General features: G+C 35.6%; 1 protein-coding gene across 1 annotated transcript in view; it reads right to left on the bottom strand.

Moving 5' to 3' along the window:
• Window positions 1-1,869: 1,869 nt before the first annotated feature.
• LOC120632543 (sodium channel protein para-like) overlaps window positions 1,870-20,116 on the bottom strand; it is a 101,845-nt gene continuing 83,598 nt past the window's right edge. Inside the window, 20 exon segments of the mRNA XM_039902376.1 lie at window positions 1,870-4,460; window positions 4,463-5,039; window positions 5,124-5,327; window positions 5,401-5,705; window positions 5,784-6,054; window positions 6,945-7,190; window positions 7,269-7,463; window positions 7,622-7,744; window positions 8,770-8,892; window positions 10,423-10,596; window positions 10,670-10,935; window positions 11,315-11,456; window positions 11,533-11,648; window positions 12,243-12,365; window positions 13,307-13,511; window positions 13,654-13,841; window positions 15,112-15,274; window positions 16,368-16,541; window positions 17,041-17,318; window positions 18,775-18,840. Of these exon segments, the coding sequence (XP_039758310.1) occupies window positions 3,970-4,460; window positions 4,463-5,039; window positions 5,124-5,327; window positions 5,401-5,705; window positions 5,784-6,054; window positions 6,945-7,190; window positions 7,269-7,463; window positions 7,622-7,744; window positions 8,770-8,892; window positions 10,423-10,596; window positions 10,670-10,935; window positions 11,315-11,456; window positions 11,533-11,648; window positions 12,243-12,365; window positions 13,307-13,511; window positions 13,654-13,841; window positions 15,112-15,274; window positions 16,368-16,541; window positions 17,041-17,318; window positions 18,775-18,840 (4,430 nt within the window). The 3' untranslated portion in view covers window positions 1,870-3,969.

A 20,116-nucleotide genomic window follows, 5' to 3' on the forward strand; every position in this document is an offset into this window, starting at 1 on the left:
CTATATAGATCTGTACCTATACTAAATTGACAGGTCCTGTCCCGTCAAACATCGTGAAAAGGACGAACAGCCATAATTTGAGCCAGCTAGGGTAAGGTTGCTTTAGTCGTCCACAGCGTAAGTCATACCCCGGCAATAACTTGCCTAATAATTGCAAATTGCACTCTCTTTTGTCGTCGATTGGAACTATTTAGTCGAGCGAGCAAACATAAGCAAGTGGACGGCCAGCCGGCTTAGTGAAGAAAAATTATTGAAAAAGTAAGTTTTTTGAACAGTTTTCATTAAAGTTGTTGACTCATTGTTAAGCTTTTTATGGCAGGAATGAGGTCTTTACCTTTTTTCTTTGTTAAAGTCTATTTGTAATATCTATCTGGTAATCGTTTACGAATACTTAAACATTAGAACACTAAGGTTATGGCGTTGGTTTTAGATTTAAACTTAGAAGACGCCATTGCTTAAGTCGTACCTGTGCAAAATCCCTTAGTCGTACTGGTACGAATTAAGTTTTAAGAAAATTGCTTATTAATTTACTTAATTTTTATCAGGTAATACCTGATTATGGCAATAGTTTAACACCATCACTTTCCGCACCTAGATATTCAACACTGCCCCTCACTCAACCTGGACCTTCTACAATATTACAAGATACTTCACATCATGATAATATATGAGCAGTTGATGAGACTACTAATGAACAACAATTAAAATCTCACTTGAATATTTTATCCCCTATAGGTACCTGGCATAAAAACAGTAATTAAAAAAATTAAAAAAGGTACTAAGCCAACCATGGAATTAACTTCAAGTCCCTACAAAAATGAAATAGAAAATAAAAACATAAGTAAGGGAAAGAAGCTTGTACTAGATATTAATAAAATTAAAACAGAAAAAGGAATAAATGAAACTTTAAAACTAAAGAATACAGATGAAACTTGCAAGAAGAATAAAAAAATAAAAGCTAAAGGATCCTGTTTATGCCAACTATGTAAAGAAGATCGTGAAGAAAACATGATCCAGTGTATAAAATGTAAAGGTTGGATGCATGACCAATGTGCTGGAGTTGAAAGTAAAATAAAAAAATATATGTGTGATATCTGTGTTCAATCTCAATAATTTTCTAACCATTATTTTGTTTTTTAAGATTTTATAATTTTGTTGTGTAAATAAATGTGTTAATTACTTAGTATTATTATAAGTTCAATTAAGTTAATGTACCTATATTTTCTAGGTACGACTTAGACTATAAGTGGTACGAATTAGACAACTAGACGCCTTACTCGTACCGAAGGTATATTTTTGAAAAACGTTAAAATACCTATTTTAATAAAAGATTTTCAAGTTTCTATGATTGTTGATTAAAAACCAACTAAATAAAGATTCAATAAAAGTAGAACATTTTTTATATTTCAATCGCACTGATTATTTCAGTATAATTTCCTTAGGGGGTACGATTAAGGCAACCTTACCCTACTTACTACAGAATTGGCACTTTTGTTACTTACCCACTTTTGCGATTAAATGGTGATTACAACTTTTACTCTTTGTACCGATAGGTAGCGATTACTCCACTTATACAAAATTCCCAAAGAGGGATGATGACACGCAGACGGCCTGTTGTATACCTACGCCGACCCCACTTAGCGTAGGATAAGGGCAAGAACAAAAATGCCTTAGGAATCGTCGATGACAGGGAAGATTTTATGATATCCCGTAGGAGAATATTGGATATAAAATTAAACAAATTGTTAAAGCAGTCAAGTTCTATATTTATCGTTTACTTAATTTATTTTGTACAAACTTCAACAATATATATATAATAAATATTCAATTGAATCTATAATCATTCAGCAAACTGAACTCACTTTTTGTCATAATTTTAGTTAAAGAAATAACACAATGATATCGTAACTTATTGTCTAAACTTAATTAAACACAACTTTTTTTGTGCTAATATGCCTAATAGTAGATAAAATATTTGGTTATACCAAAACAATAACTTTATATTTCGTAATAACAAAAACATAATTCTCATGCGTCCAAGGTGCGGTTCATGACACACGTAAAATATGACTGAAGACTGAAGCCTGTACTAGCCAAAAGGTAAGTTTGTTCTACTTTTCGTAAAAACACTAGTGGTGTTTATAAAAGCGTTTTGTTTTAATGACATACATTATTTTATCACAATAATTTTATCTAATAGACGTGGTAGATAAATAGATAGTAAAAGCACCTAGGTATAAGTAAGTATTATCATTTGGTTTGTTTTAGATTTTTTGTCCAAACAATGTAAATATCCACATATTTGACACAAAATCATATTTTAAAGGGGTTAATGAACCGCTCCCTGCCGTCATGCTCTCGATATACTTGAACACGACCACAGCGCGATGCTATGTGTCGCGTCGAGGTCGTGTCGTCTAGCGATGTTGACTGTTAACTGAACAAACCGAGGAGTGCGGTCGCGAAGACGCTTGCGACGGCGACGGGGAAGATCGCTGGCACATGCGTCACGCACTGCTAAACCTTTATAAAAGTATCTACGAATTTATTATCTGCAACAGTAATAATTATTGCCAAATAAGTGCAAAACTTTAAGCGTCTGATCAGTTTACAATACACCGACTCTTTAAAATTTTGCAACGATTAGATTGTCTTGCACTTCCAAAAATTTACACATTTTATAAAAACGAATTGAAAAAACAACCAACACACAACTATTCAGTGACATGATTCCAATAAAAAGCGAAACTCGAGCACACGTTATTGCTTCAAGCTTATTATTACGTATCGCTGAGAGGGAGGTATCGATACAATACAATGCGACGTGCGATTCGGGTTCACCCGGCCATTAGCTCTGATTATGTACAGAGAAGTAGAAAATTGACCACTTCCAAAGGTAATTTACAAAATTTAATGATTCATAAATTTTCTTGTGCTATAAAAGACAATACCGACGGAGCACAATTATTCAGATCGACCGAGTCGCTTGGCGCGGAGACTTGCTTCCGAAGCGGTGATCGCGTTCTTCGATCGACTTCACAATTGCGCAACTTCCATTATCTAGAGAGATGTCAATCGAAAAATAAAAATATTTCAATAATATCTACCTTACTCGGTAAGGGACGTTCGATTTCTTAGTTATTTAATAATATCTCTTATTGCTAAATTTATGTCTTTGGGATTGCTCAATCGGTACTCGCTTGCTCGGGATTAGGTACAATATAATAGATAATATGCACCTACAGCGCGATATTCGATACAATATTGTACTCGACATTGTTAAAAATGACGTGCAAGAGTATAAACAAAGCAGCGCGGTGCCAGCCCGCTGGCAGCGAAGGGGGACGGGCGGCCGCGAGCCGCCCGCATAGCTAATGTAATTCAGGGGAAGGCAATTACATTAACTACGAAAAGGTGCGCATTACGTAAAATGGCTCGATTCCTATGATGCATACTGAATTAGGACGGAAGTGAACTCTGGTATCAATTTCACTGCTGAATTGCTAAGCTTATATAGACGACTTTGCAAAAAAAATCTCTAAACTTCTTCACCCGAGCAGATCGGCCTTGAATGCCGACTCTGTTCTGGTACAGTAAGAAGTGTAAAATCGGATTCATCAATAAACTATTACGGACAAAATTGATATGATTGGCGTAGCCATTGCTTTTTTAGGCTTTTGAGGCGTAAAACGCAGTAAGAACTTTCGTTACATAATATGCTAGGTAATGCTGTCATTTGATTATTTGAATATAATTTTGATGTGATAATTGAGCGCGGCGCCTGCAGCCGGTGCAGCGTCAGCACAATAAACGTCACTCCGCGTCGCCCTCCGGCGCATATACAGTGCCACTGTTCGACACCATTTTGGGGAAGGAAAATGATGTCTCACAGTCGACTTACATTTAGACAATCTTAGTTACACGTACCATCGTAGCAATCTGTTTTTGAACATTTACATAGGAAGAGTGTCAATCGTCGAATACAAAAATAAGCATTTCATGTTTTCTCAATTTTATCCGATATCTTACATCACTAGTGACAAAAAAAACGGCGTGCTCGCTAAAACGATCTCTTCCGACTGATACACGATTCATCCACGAGAACGAAACAACGCGATAAAGTAATTTCACTAATAAATATAACTTCGGTAACGCGAACATCGGTCGCAAAACAAATCGTCTCGCAAGCTTCGGCCACGCGAATAAAAAACACTCCGATGAACGCTCACGTCTCCACACGCGCAAGGCTATCGTCCGCGAGGAGGCGCGGCGCTGGGGCCTGCGCCAACTCGAGTCGCGTCGCTCGCCCGCCGACACTACGTCGAAACATCTAGCGTAAAAAATAATTAAGTGCGCTTCGGTGGGCTCAAGAGCTCGGGCAGCGGTGCGGGCAGCGGCAGCGGCGTGTCGTCGACGAGCGCGGGCAGCAGCGCGAGCGCCAGCGCGGGTCAGACGGGCGCGGGCGGCGGCGCGGGCTCGGGCGGCCGCGGGGCCGCGCCCGCCGCCGTCAGCACCACGCGGTGCGCGCCGCCCGCGCCCGCGCCCGCGTCCAACAGCACGGCCGTGGCCACGCCCGCGTCCGGGCCCGCCTCCGCGTCCGCTTCCGCGTCCGCGCTGCCACCGCCCGGCGACGCCGCTCGCCGGTGCCGCCGCCACGCGTGCTGGATGAGCCGCGCGCAGTACTCCTCGCGCTGCCTCCACAGCGTCGACGACACCGGCTCGTAGCCAACCTCGTCGGGCCGCCCCACCTCGACCGGCTCCTCGATTGGATTGCCCTTCCGCGCGAAGAAGTCTTTCGTCAGTGCGTCCAAGATGTCCACGCAGAACATCATGTCGCCGCGACAAATGGGTATGTCCATTGATATAATTTTGTATTTGTTGGGCTTGTGGATTTGTAAAGGCGGTTCCAACACATCCAGGAAGTCAGACAGTTGATCGTATCTAATATACTGTGTGCCTTCTGGATCGAACCGCTGCCATATTTCGTAATACATGTCGTAGTCATCGTCCGTTAGGCCTTCTTGCACATCCTCGGTAGCCTAAAAATAAACAACAATCATTAGAAGAAAAGTTTAAGATAATAATAGGGATCTTTCTTTTAACAATAGGTATTCATCATGTACCTGTGAGTAGTTTTCGAGAATGACGGCAATATACATGTTGATGACGATGAGAAAAGAGATGACGAGGTAGGAGAGTAAGTAGGTAATGCCGATGGTTGCGGAGCCACAGTTGCCTGGGTAACCTCGCTCGTTGTCTGGTAAGTCACATTCTTCCTCGTTAATTATGCCGTCCAAAACACCGTCCCATCCAGCAGAAGTTGACATCTATAAAAAAAGTAAATAGTAGGTATGCATAAATTATATCTAAGTATAAGGCGACGAAATAATTAGCACATACCTGAAAGAGCAGAATCATGCTCTGGACGAAGGTTTTGAAGTTGTAGACATCATCAAGTCCTCCTTTATCTTTGACATGCATGAAAAACGACATTCCGAATATTGCGAAAATAAACATTACAAGGAACAACAACAGGCAAATATTGAAAAGGGCTGGCAGTGACATGGCCAAGGCGAATAAAAGTGTCCGAATGCCCTTTGCTCCTTTTACAAGTCGGAGTACTCTACCGACTTTAGCTACTCTGACTACTCTTAGTAGAGTTGGTGACACAAAGTATTTTTCTATGATATCACTCAGTACTAAACCTGTTAACAGAAACATTAAAATATTAGTTTATCTTCTATTTAAAAATAATAAACATATTGTAGTAAAATTTTACGTACTAAGAATAGAAAACATGACGACCACGAAGTCGAATAAATTCCATGGTTCCACAAAGTAATGATACCGTAAGGCGAAGATTTTTAATAGACACTCTGAACTAAATATCACTATGAATATCATGTTAAGGTAGTCAAGGACTTGGCTGAATGTCTCTGATTGTTGATAGTGATCCAAAGTCATCGTCAACATGTTGAAGCCAATGAACAACATTATTATCATGTCGAATTTCTTATCCGTTACTATCTCAAATACTATTGCTTGCGGTCGCCACTGAAATAACCAATATTATTGTAAATTTAGTGAATTACAAAATAACAGCAACATACGAGTGGTAAGCTTGACGACGTGTATATGTTAATATAGTCACATCATAATTGCTCGCGGAATTTTAAACTGTCAAAAGATTGTAAACCGTAACATTCTGTTTATGGCGTATTTTAAAATTCAGCGCCCTGGGCCGGTAAGATTGGCCGCCTCATAAATTATAGGGAAAAAGCAAAATAATACTTGAAAATAATATCCAATTCGAAGATGAAAAGGAGATTGAATGAAAAGACTTTAAAGGCATATTCAGAAAGAAACTGAAACACTATTTATTGAATACTCATAGAAGTGCTGTACTATTCGCATTTACTGTATCTCGATTTCACCAAATGTTAATGATGCAAAACTGTTTATGCGTGGAGAAGTTATTATAGAATCATGCTTCTTCCACGTAAGAACTACGCATTTTTTTGGGATAAAAAGAACATTCACTGTAACTTCTGCTTGCACCGCCTCTCGCAGCCTGCCGCCCCGGGCTATGGCCCTTTTGGCCCTAGGGTAAAAACGCCCATGCCTACAAATTGCCTATACTCTTAATTTGCACACCACTAAGAGTTAACGAAATAAAAGAATAATAATAATAATCGAAATGAAATGTTAGAACTTCTTTTCTTTGACGTTACGGTTCTAAATCTTGTGACGTTTATAAAATCGCGAGATAGATTATAATCATTATACATTTTTACTGTGGCTATATGCATTATGGACACATAACAGAGCACACATAGCTTGGCCCGATGAGGGCATCCATTTAGTTCGCAGAGCTTTTAAATCATTGAAAATATTCTGTTTGTATGCTCTATATATGCAAATCACGATGTAAAGTAAGTGCGTACCCTTGGTCTAGGGATCGCTTTTAAAGGCTTCTTCGAACCCATTTTTTTCATTGCGTTGTAATACTTCTTCTGATCTTCAGTCATGAACATTTCAAGACTTCCGCCAGCCTTTTTCTTTTGCTCATTGAAGTTGTCGATGATCACTCCGATGAACAGGTTCAGAGTGAAAAAGGATCCAAATATGATAAAAAATACAAAATATAAATACATGTATATGTTAGTCTCTCGGATAGGTTGTCGCCCAACCTGAAAAAATAGAATGTATAAAATTGCGAAGTAAATACCATTGATTTATCTTTTATCTTCTTATTGAAAATTATATACCTCCCGTGAATCGATTGCATCATTCATTATTTGAATCCAGCCTTTAAAAGTTGCAACTTGGAAGAGACATAGGTAGGCTTTACCGACATGGTCAAAGTTCATTGGGGAATTTTCCCACGTGTAGTTTTCTAAGATACACGCATTTCTGTCTGGTATAATTTCATGGCTCAGAGTTGTATGGTTCATATCGACACACTGTAAAGGAAGCTTTATTTAGTATTACATTACATTATCAATATTTTAAGCGATATCTGCATTATTTAATAGCTAATTGAAGCGATAATCTAAAAAAGTTCATCGTTATATGTGTTAGCACTTTTTTAGAGTAATTTTTAAGTAATTGCTACACTGGCCTTAAAATATTTTCCAGCGAAGAGTTGCACACCCATAATAGCAAAGATAAGCCAGAATATCAGACACACGAGCAGCACGTTGAAGATGGATGGGATCGCTTGCACCAGAGCATTCACTACCACCTAGAATTGACAGCAATGGTAAGTTTCACATAACTATTATATTCCATACTTTTGAAAACTGAAAATTATGAAAACTGAAATTGAAAATTAATATTTTACGTTTATGTTGGGTGGGTTCTGTTTATGGTGAATTGTACTACATACAGTTAACGTTAACAGTTACGTTAATAAAAAATAAATCTAAACGATCTTTAGTTAAAAATTGAAACAATGGATACATTCTGTGCAGGTATCCTTTCAAAATGTATTAGTTGTCCTAATTACATACATATTTTAAACCAAGAAAATATTTTCAATTTTATTTAAACTATTGGAAGACAAGATAAAATCAAAAATATTTACTTAATTGCATTGTTATTGCTAAACATGCAAATAGAACTAAACAAAAGCAACGATTATTAGGTATATGACACATAAAACTACAAATCTGAAGCATAGCTCACTTACCCTCGTTCAACGATTCTATATCCAGAAAAATACGTGAAAGGATCTAAATTCTACCGCATGCACGCAGAAGTTTCTTCAAAAGACGTTGCCGATTGAATGCAAGAGGTTAAACTAATGTGCTATCTAAAATAACATTCCAGATAATAAATATCTACACTAAAAAATATAGAATCCAAGAGAATAAAAGAGGATCGAAACATGAAAGTGATATAATTAGACGACTTGAATCCGACTGATTTAAAGAGATCGTGACGAGCCATGATGATACTAAGCCATTCAGGGGTGCCATCGAAGACGTCAAAATGATTTGCTAATAATTCAACATTTGTCTAATTGCCAATAAATTCAATGAGTTCTTTACAGTTGAGAAGTAATTACAATACAAAAATGATTCCAAAAATGATCTGGATTGCTGTGGGATGTTCTGAGTTTAAACTACTTGTACACGAGTTCTGTGGTTATGAATTTGAGCTGATGTAGATGTAAATGTCAGTCGGGCGTGGGCGTGGGCGGTGTGGTGGGTGAAAGGTGGTAAGGTAGTAAGAGAGTTGTAGAGCTCGCGAGGCAGAGGTACATACCCTCATGCCCTGCATGCGGCTCATAGCTCTGAGCGGCCGAAGGGCTCGCAGCGTGCGCATCGTTTTGAACGCCTGAATGCCACCGGCACCACAGAGCGCTGCTACGAAGTTTATAAGCGAGACCTGATAAAATCAACAGTAGCACTTAACACAAAAAATATAGTCACAGCATAACAGTATTAATCTTCCGTACCAAGCCTACAAATACAGAGAACCTGTAAAGATAAATGGGGTCGAATACACACGGGATATGAATTTCTTGAAGACTTACAACACCTACTCGTATAACAATTTTTAAAGAAGTTTAGTAATTCAAGAAGACAGAAATCTAACACCAACCAATCTAAAGATCACCTATTATACTTTGCAGTATGATGATTATTTGAGTAAGTTCGAAGACTTAGACGAATAAAGGTTAAAGGTTACATTCAGGAAATATACAAAGCATGAGAGACCAAAGAAATTAAAATTAATCTTTCTTTGATCTCTCATAATATTTACACTCATAGTAAATGCACATTTTACATACATTTATCAGTATATTTTTTGCATCATAAGACATTGACAGCATATAAAATAGGAATTGTGCCATTTTTATTTTGAATCACTTTAATGAATGTTTTAAAATGTTTGTAACAGTTTTTTTCTCTGGTTTTATCCTAAAAACGGCACAGTCGCGATATAAGTAAAGGTACCATGACATGCATGTTAAGAGATTTCGGTAGTTGAAGTTAGGATTTCTATTTATTAATGAATGAATCGTGTCATGGGTAAGACATAAGAAGCAAATCCACACAAACAACAGTACGACATCGAGAGCTGGTGTCAGCGAGACCTGTCACGGTCCCCACTGCGGTTGACACTGAACAGTCAAAGCTCACGCTTTTCGTCGCACTGCCTGTATTTAATAGAAAACTAGTAACTTTTAAACTTGTTACCAAAAACTGACCATAATACAAAAATCAAATTCAATGAAATTGAATATTTAAATTTAAAATACATATCACAAAAGAAGAATATGCAGATTTTTAATCTGAATCTCTTTGGCTATCGCGTTCTAGGAATTTTAAACTAAGCCATAGACTTCGTTTTGCTGACGCTGTAATTGAGTTATGTATTTTTAACATTCTGAACGACTGTTATCGCCATCTAGTATCGCATTGCGTTAGTAATCTATTTGAAACAGGCAGCACGACTTAACCCTTTGCTGAGCAACCAATTAGTTTGCGTTGACTGCGCGTACTCACGCGCATGCCCTCCCATCTGGACACCGCACGAAGAGGTCGTAAGGCGCGCAATGTACGCATCGAACGAAATGCTGGGATGTCGTCCGCACCGGCCATCACGGCTCCGTGGTTTACGAGTGATAACTAACGACACCATTTGTCATTTATATTATATAAGTATAACGTTAATGATTTTTACCATATAATCTTACATGAATACGCCATAACTAGGTATAAGAATTTCAATAGGTATCTATCTAATAGCTAGATAGATACAATTCAGTTGAATTATTTTAACTAAGTACAAAGATATGGCATATTTACTTACAATTCTTTAAGAGTTATGCACAATCAGAAGAGTAAATTAACTTTCTGAATAAGTTAAGTTTAGATAATTAAGGGAATTAAAAAGGAAACAGTCCATTACCATTACAATGATGAAATCAAGCCAACACCAAGCGTTCGTAAAATATTTCCGAAATCCAAGCGCCAACCACTTGATCAACATCTCGATGAAAAATATAACAGTAAAGATGCGGTCCATGTAGTATAAGATATCTTGTAAGATTGGTCGATGCGGTAAATGAACATCTTCTAAAGCCTGTAAATATAATTACGATTAAAATAATGTTCGGGAATACGATTAAACTGCTTTTGCGTAAACAAAGGCTCACCAAAGCCAAGCTACTGAGTAAGATCATAGTTATCACAGCTGTTTCAAAGTAGGTATTTTCAATAAGCCTGAAAGTTTTCAGTCGTAACATCGCCCAACCCTGCCAAAAAGGCGATTCATCATCGCCAGCCAGGAATGGGAAACGTTGGTAACAAGGGTCTGGGCAACAGTCCGTTGGAGTATCTTCTCCGTTGACATCGCCTTCTACAGCTTTTATGTCTATCTTCGATATGCCATCAATATTTTCGACTTCTTCTTGAATCATTTCTGGAAATATATTATTTTAATTATACATTTTTCTAATGTATTTTTCTACATAACAATATAAAACTTAATAATTTTAAAAAATATCTATAACTCACCAAACCTAAACTTAATACAAAAACAACATATAAACTAAATAAGGATGTAATGGCGGCCGTATCACTGATAGTGATATTTTCTAGGCAACCATTAAGTGGTAAGAGGAAAGTTACAAAAAAACAATGGTTTGACGAACAAGTTAAAAGATACAGAACATATACAATAAATGTACATAAAATTACCTACGTATACTATAAAATATTAAAATTTATTTTATATCCTGTTAGGTTTATTCTAAAGAAGAGTAATTAATAATAGTTCAATATAGATCTGACAGATTTACCTTCTTCTAGTCCTAAGTCTTCTTTACTGGCGTCTTTCTTTTCTTCACCATCTATTGTATCTGCTGATCCTTTATGGCTCTCATCTTTGAATGACCTTATTTTATGGCTACCATATGACTTTTGACTTATTGTGTCGTCATCCTGAAATTATTATTTGGAATATTGATTGCTTATTTAAAGCAGTTAGTTACTACCTCAAAATTGCGTGGATATTTACCTGAATAGGATATCCATGGTGATTGAGATCACAATTTATTCTATTATCCGTGTGATTATCAGTTATTGCATTTATATTGTTCATAAGTATTTTTCCTTTTTTATATTTATTGTCACCTAGAAGTTAAATTGATATATTAAAACATTTCAGCACTGAATATGTTAAATGTGTTTTTTTTAAACTCATTAAAAAAAACAAAACAACTATGGACGACATATTTAGGGACATACCACTAGTTACTACTAATTATATAGCTCAAGAAGCCACACTAAATGCGATTGGAAACACGTCTTCATGGTCAACAGCCCTAAAGAACGCCTTCGTCTAAATAATTCTTAATACACACTTTAATGTTATAGACAGTTGCAAAGTATAACAAAATGTTATTGTTCAAAAGCCTTAAAGGAGCAAATCGCACTCGTAACTTTACTTTTTGACATCCGATTAATAAACCGTCGTAGGATCTCTCGCTTACCTGTCTCTCGATTTAAGTACATTAATACAGCGTAGACAAGAAGTTTATGGCAATTTTACGGCAAATTTTAACCTGGCAGCGGTTCGCAAATACGCCACTGACTACCTTCAGACCTGATAAGAGATTTTGTAGCGCGATGTCTCCTTACTTTTGATTTGGAGATAAAAATAATACGTAAGTTAAAGGGGCCGGGAGGAACGTATAACTATTTTTATTCTTTAAGTATAGAATTTACCTGGTATCGTAAATTCCATTCCGTCACCTATTGCTACTTCTACTTGATCTTTGAGCTTCTTGTCTTTGTAAAGCACTCCATCGTCAAGGTCTGCACTCAGTTCCAGATCGTTGTCCACCCGTTCTGAGGAGACACAGCGGCCACATAAAGCCGCCTTTAAGCCTACATGTTGCGCATCATTGCCGACCGCGCGAAGCCGCAGCACCCAAGCATAGAAATCAGACCAGGACGACTCACTTAGAACGATCTCGGATAACACTTTCAAACGTAACAAAACTTCCAAAAATAAATGAATGGATTCAATATCAAATTAAATATGTGAAAATTGCAATTAATATGATAATATAAGATTACGTTCAACAGTGTAATTTAGTCGCCGTTTGACGCAAATTAAAAAATGAAACTAAATATTTTTATATTATTTAGATTTTCAGTAAACACGAAACACAATCTTTAACAATTAATATTATTAACGTTGACATCCGATAACATGCATAACACATAAAGCGTTTAAATAATAGCAATGATATACTTACACGAAATAAAATATGATGTACTCACACACTGAATAACACAAACGTAGTAAATGAAACCTATATTTATAATGTACAATAAAAAAAAACTGAACCACAAAACACTTATATAGAATCTAAAACACGACAGGTCTGCAGCTCTACACTTGAATGCTAGGGGATAAGCAACGATCGTGTACACAATATAGATACATATATATAAGAAATGTACATAAACGAGAAACATGCTCTTTAGAACGATTTTTTTTTGCCAACTGAACATGCTACGACGTCAAATATTTATAAACACCAAATTAATCTTAAAAGAAAATTTCATGTATTTAAACATTATAATAATTATTTTTAGTAAAAAAAAATAAAACAATATGCTGAGTACGTTTTAATAAAATTATCATCACGACATCACTGTAAAGTAGGCTCAAAACAGAAGGACATTGTAATCCGTTAAAATACTTATAATAAATATTACAAGTATTCTACAACATGCTAAAACATATCGTTGAAATAAAACCATTCACAAACACATCTTACCGGGAGCGTGTATAGCTATTTGATTCGTAAGTTTGTTTTTAACCAGTTTCAGAATATCCGCCGCACTTCGTTTTACCCAGTCGATAAACCTAGATATTCTATTAAAGGCTTCAGCTATTTTGTTCGTGTCTTGATCTGCCGTTGGCGAGGATAAGTTTGACGATCCAAAATTTGAGAGTAACAGGGCCAAGAAGAGGTTGAGTACCTAAGGAGAACATATATTTAGTAGACAATTATAATATAATTAATACGATAATTAATAGTACTAAGCCTGGATATTTATAACTATACTGTAGTAAAGATAATTAATTATATTTGGTCTATTAATTTTAGAGAAAAATACTGACCACAAGATTACCAATGACTACTGTAGCTAGGAAAAATGGGATGCAAGAAACGTCTCCCACGAGCATACAATCCCACATGCTCTCTATCCATTCTCCACAAAGCACTCGGAAGACAATCATGAAACTGTGCATAAAGTCTGTGAAGTTCCACCGCGGAAGGTCTCCATCAGGAAATCGGTCTACATAATCTGTGATGAAAATAAAATTATTAATAGTATAAAAAAATGGTAAAAATTAATTTACGTAAAGCAGTCTTGAATGTAGAATTTTATGAGAATATATAAGCTCGTGAAATAATAACAAAAGAAGCTTTACCTTTCAGAACACAAGATTAGAACAGAAATATAGATTTTTTTTTATAATTTCCTTTAACACTTAGCGAAAATATAAATTAATTTCAATAATTTCATTTATAATTACAAAATTAACATATATTAAATATTATTTTCGAATTCATGTGTTATTACAGTAGAAAAACTTATTATTAATATAATGCGTAAACTAATAAGAGATTTCGGGTTCAACATTTAATAAATTTCATCATTTAATAAATATCCAAGTAAAACAAATATTGTACAGTAACCAAAAATTTCGATAAGAATGTGAAATTGTGATTGTTCCGAACAACATAAGGAATTTTATTATTTTTATCATTGAAAATATCTCATTTTCTATTGAAGACAACTCGAAATCTCTTTTTATTTTAAATAAGTATAGTTGTGAAGTAAAATCCATGCATGAAATAGTTTGCAAGGATTTTCTACTGACCTCATAATATTGTAAGTCGGAGAATATAAGTACTAGAATATAATATATACATGCAAAAGTCTACTCAGCACTTCGTAATCTTATAATTGAAAAAGTGTACTCAGAAACTATATTTTAGCTTGATGGCTTCGATATAATTGGAAGAATAAGATGCAAGTAGTAAGTTTGCTAAAAGTTGAAAAGATCAGAAAAGCTGGCAATGAATGTCTCACAAGTGAGGCGCCTTCGCTGGGGGCTCTAAGAGTAGACAGACAATATTCGAAAATACAAGCTCACTTGGAAGGATAACACCGATTCTTGCCAATCGCCTAACAAAATGAGCACAAGAGTGTGACGCACATCAACACAATAGTTACAATTACATCGTGACTGGGGCCCGAATTAAAGTGTGGAGTCGAACATGTCACCGGAGAGATCTGACCCCAACTTATGACGCTATCCACACTTTAACAAACAACTTGTCCATCAGTGAATCTACTTCAATCGCTATTATAGCTATATACCCAAAAACTAAAGAATAGCTCCAAAGGACCGACTATTTAACTAATTGTCACAAAAAACTCACTCATGTCTATAAAACTCGACTAATCTGTCCTGAAGTAGATTCACTGGCAAGTTTAGCGGGCACTGGCGTCACCAACTTTAAACATACACCAACGAACATGCAAGACTCCCACCAATTCGACTTACCCACGTAATTTTTTCCGAATAGTTGCATACCCATCACGGCAAATATGAAAATAATGATGCACAATACGAAGGTCAGGTTGCCCAAGGCACCCATCGTCCTACCCATTATAGAGATGAGTAAATTAAGTGTCGGCCATGACTTTGCCAATTTGAATACTCGAAGCTGCAAGTACAAATTGTGAAACAAGGCGTCACACAAGCTCGCTTACCGGCGCTTCACCTATGCTACTGCAGCACCTTTCTGAGGACCTACAATCACTCCAGTCATTTCTAAGTTTCTATTCTACAAAATATACATTTTCAGAATTACTTGAGTGATTCTAGATCTAATTAAACTAGAGTTAGCAAATGTGTGCTCGAGTAACCTATCAAAAATGTGCGTTGATTTATTTCTGTATGAGTGGGATATATGTTGTTCTATAATTTGAACTAATTGTTTTGTGAGAGCTTTTCGATCCGTAAGTTTTTTTTTGTAAATGTGACTTAAGTATTTTTATTTACTTTCACTACAGCCACAGGTTTTTTATTGCCTAATACTACTGACATAGATCCCATCAGTGGACGTACTGATGCATCGAAATACCCTCGGGAAGCGAAGCTGCATGTTTGTTCTATATTACTTGATGCAAAGCTTAACTTATAATCACAAGCTGCGTGGAATAGCTTTATAACTTTTCTCGTCTTGGCCCATCCGTGATGGAGCCAGTTCTTGTTATAAAGCCACTGCGGGAGCCGAATGGTCCCAGTATGAAAGTAATGGTCAATCAAGCCCTGTGTGAAATACTGGGGAGTGTGAAGCTGAATAATTAATAACCAAGCCTAAATTCTTTAGAGATGCTAAATTGCTTTTTAAACAGAACCTGTATAGTTTTTCCCAAACAACTGCATTCCCATCACCGCAAATATGAATATAATGATGCAAAGTACAAAGGTCAAGTTCCCTAAAGCTCCCACTGTCCTACCCATTATGGATATAATAAGGTTTAGCGCCGGCCAAGACTTAGCCAGTTTAAATACACGCAGCTGAAAATATTTTATCACACATAAATACATATATGTAATATAAATTAGTGTGTTATACATGTATAACAATTATTGACAAATTTTACAACGTACTTTAATGACATTGACATAAATCATAATAAATATACAAGACATGTTATACCTTATATCATTATCTTATTTTCTATATATGTTTTGTGTGTTCATGTTTTAATTATTAAATTATTTTATTAGTTAATTGAAATGCAACTTACCAAACGAAATGAACGTAATACTGACAAACCCTGTACACCTTCCAGCCCCAGCTCTAACAATGATAAGGCCACAATAATAAAATCAAACACGTTCCATCCTTCTTGAAAGTAATATTTTGGACTCATTGCTATTAATTTAAACATTGCTTCAATACCAAAAGTTGCTGTGAAAAACTGAAACAGAGATGAGTCATTGAGTTTGATCAATTGATCGATTGTGTGTGATGTATAAATTCATAGCTTCTTGTACTTCTCTGTATACTTAAACGTTAACTATACTAAATCTTCTCTTAGCACGCACTTAAAAAGGGATTCGAAGTTTCCTCTTAACGTAGTAATATACTATTTCTATGAAATATGATAATGTTTTTATGTGATTAATCATTTAAAATTAATGCAGTCGTTTGAAAAGCCCGGTAACGATAAAATGAAGGCCACACCGCCTCATCTAACTTGTCCTTAGCAACATTCAAGGTTCCGTCCTGCTTGTTACCAATCACTAGAATTATGCTCGAACGTCAGCTTTTTGTGATTAGTCGCACGCTGGACGCAATGTTAAACGCTTGACATTGCTTGGCTTTGGCGTTGATGAACCTTGCCTTTATAATATCAAAAGGGACATTAAGAGAGTTTCTAAAATAAAAGCTATTTTAAACAACATTTATGTACTTACATAATTGCCACTTTTGAGTGCTCTCTCCATATCTTTATCCATATCGTGATGATCCAAGGCCATGAATAACGTATTGACCACAATACATAAGGTGATGAATAACTCTACAAACGGGTCGAACACTAGCAGCGCCACGTACTTCTGGAACTCCAGCCACAACCAACAGCAGTCCCACACACAGAAGAAATCTATTCCTTTCATAAAGCACTCGAGGAGTCTCTCTTTGAAGGTAGGCCCATCCTCATCGTCTTCCGCTGTTGGGAAGTAGTACACTGACACTGTTGTGTCCCATTTACCGGAGTGCGTGTGTTTTGTGTGTTCAAGAGAGAAAGAAACAAGTTTGTTAGTATTCGCTCATTATTTATATTCTTCTTAAACTGCTAGCAGCCCCATGACCGAATTCAGTAATTAAACAGGCAACTTTAGTTAGTTATGATTAGGGCTATTTCTTAATTTTAGACACCAATATTCATATTTTTTGAATTTTGTTGGCTGTCATTTATCATAATAATGAAATAGTTAAATAATATCGATGGCACGCATTAATCTCACACGAGTCCAGACCCATGACTTTGTTGTGGGTAGAACTACCACGCCTACTCGAACATGTGCATATTACCGTGCTCCAAACACCTTGAACCACGTCGAAAGCGGCTTTTAAAAAATCAAGTGACTCGTATTATTAAAGCTTTTGCATCTACATAATGGCGATGATGCTATCATAAAGTTTACTGCGGCATATCTAGTTTAAAAATTGAAGTACCAAAAAATATGAATATCGTGATTACTCAATAGTAGGTTGACGTGGTAAGGGCAACTGCACTACGAAACTTATTCTACACAAATCATCAATTAAATTTGGAAATCAGATCAGTTTGTAATAAGGAAAAGGCGATGTAAGGGTAAACAAGTAAAATAAAAGTGACAGCATGCGTTGGCTAGTAATCCTTAGGCAAGAAAAATAAAGTTTATGTGCACACAATGTAATAAGTTAGGTAGTCTTTATATTTTTTTATCAATATTTAATTATTTTAATCTATTATTTTATATCTTCGGAAAGCTATGTGTTTCTCATTCTACTTTATTTTCAATTTTTTTTCTAATTAATTAATAAGTTGTTACGAAACATATGCAAATTATGTAAAATTAATTTTATTAAAATAGCGCTTATATAATGCCTCCTCTGATATATTGCACAATTATAATAGCAAAGCGTATGCAGTGATTTATGTTGTAGTTAAAAATATTTTCAGACTTAAATTATTATATTTGGTGTATGGTTTTGCTAAAACAACGTGTAGGTAATTTGGTGCGTGGCTTTTAAAGGTTATTTGTGCTAGTGCTGTATATATATTAAGAATTAGTTAATAAATGACACCCACAAATGGTCCAGTTTGCCAATTATGCTTTCTGCATAATGAGCAAATACCTTTGTGTGTTAGTTTGCGGTGTTGTGTACCTAAATGAGTAAAATTTATTGTGTTATGTATTAAAATAAAATAAAAGTGTAAGTTGGTAAAGTGATGGTTATAAAAAAATTATTTAATGTATGACATTTTAATATATTATTTTATATTTATTTTATTAAACAAACACACAAGCGATAATATCGAAAGTAAAACACATCGGTACATCAAAGAATATCTACAAAAAAATAAATTCGATTTTTAAATAAGTAATTATTTAAATATTTTAAATGATCACATTGAAAATCAATTTGGGTGTTGATCTTACCGTTTTGATCGCTTGCTCTACTTTGCCTGCCAGCCTGCTCAATTATTTCATTTAGTACCATTACGTCTGAAATTGATAAAAAATAAGTCAAATTTAAGTATTTATTAACGAGTTTAAATATTCATAATAATATCACTAAATATAAGATAAAAAATTACAAATTATCCATAACCTAACCGTTAAATTTTTGTGAATCTTTGTCAAATTTATTTGACAGCTGGTTTAAGAAAGTAAGCATCTTTTCTGATAGAAGCCTAAATATTACCTTGAAGTATAGTTAAATTTCTTATCCTGTATTTATTATAAATAGTTTTCACTTAAAAAGCTTTCTTATACCCTATATCTATCAGAGTTTTGTAACCTCGTTAGCCTAAATACCAACATCTACGAATACATCCGTTATTTTCTTACGATCTGGATATTTCAGATACTACGTAATAAAATGACTATTCGGACTGCGAACCAAAACCATTGCTTATCTTTCGTGTGTCTTCATGGTCTTCAGGCGTGCGAAGGAATAATTCTATCTTATTGATGCTCTTTATCAAGAAGACTTTTTAAAGGGTTTAGTTGAGAGGAACAAATTTACGATATTCTTATATTAATAGTAGTAACATGTTATTGGTTACTTATTACATAAATTGTAATCAGAAAGCGAATATCAACGAAATTTTAAAAGAATAAAAAATAGAAGTACAAATGAACTTTTAAGTATTATCTTTTTTTAGTAGAAATCATTGGTCTGCAACCATAAATTTTGTTAATAGAAATTTATGGTTTTAGACCGATGTAGTGAGCTTATCGTACGCTTGCAGTATGCACGAGATTGACTTTCGACGGTTTTATGATTTCACGATGGCAACTACGTTTCCAAAAAACGTAGAGTAGCAGTAGCTATAAAGAATACAATCATGAGGTTAACGGACCAAAAATTGAAGCATTACGAATTTCTGAATAGAATGAGATTAAGTCTGTGCCATGTAAAATAGGTAAGTACCTTTTTGCGTGAAAAACATGGCATACATTCATGGTATTGTTATGGTGAGGAATGTAATGTCTGCGTTGCTTAAAGTTCAAAGTTCTCTGCCTCAAGCAGAACTTTAGGTATATTTGTCCTTGCACAAAAGTATCTTTATAAGAATGTGATCAGGAACGTAGAGGCTGAGCGAAGGTGGAGGCGAGTAAAAAAAGCCACATCTCAACCCGGTGGACAAATTAACCTAGGTGTCCAAGATATAGACCCGATCAAATACATCAAATAACAGAAGACATTGACTGCCATGGCGGTGATCATAATTCACAGTCAGTAGGATCGGTTGTGAAGTTAAAGTAAGAAATGTTT

This window comes from Pararge aegeria, chromosome 20 (genome assembly GCF_905163445.1).
Source record: "Pararge aegeria chromosome 20, ilParAegt1.1, whole genome shotgun sequence".
Taxonomy (NCBI): domain Eukaryota; kingdom Metazoa; phylum Arthropoda; class Insecta; order Lepidoptera; family Nymphalidae; genus Pararge; species Pararge aegeria.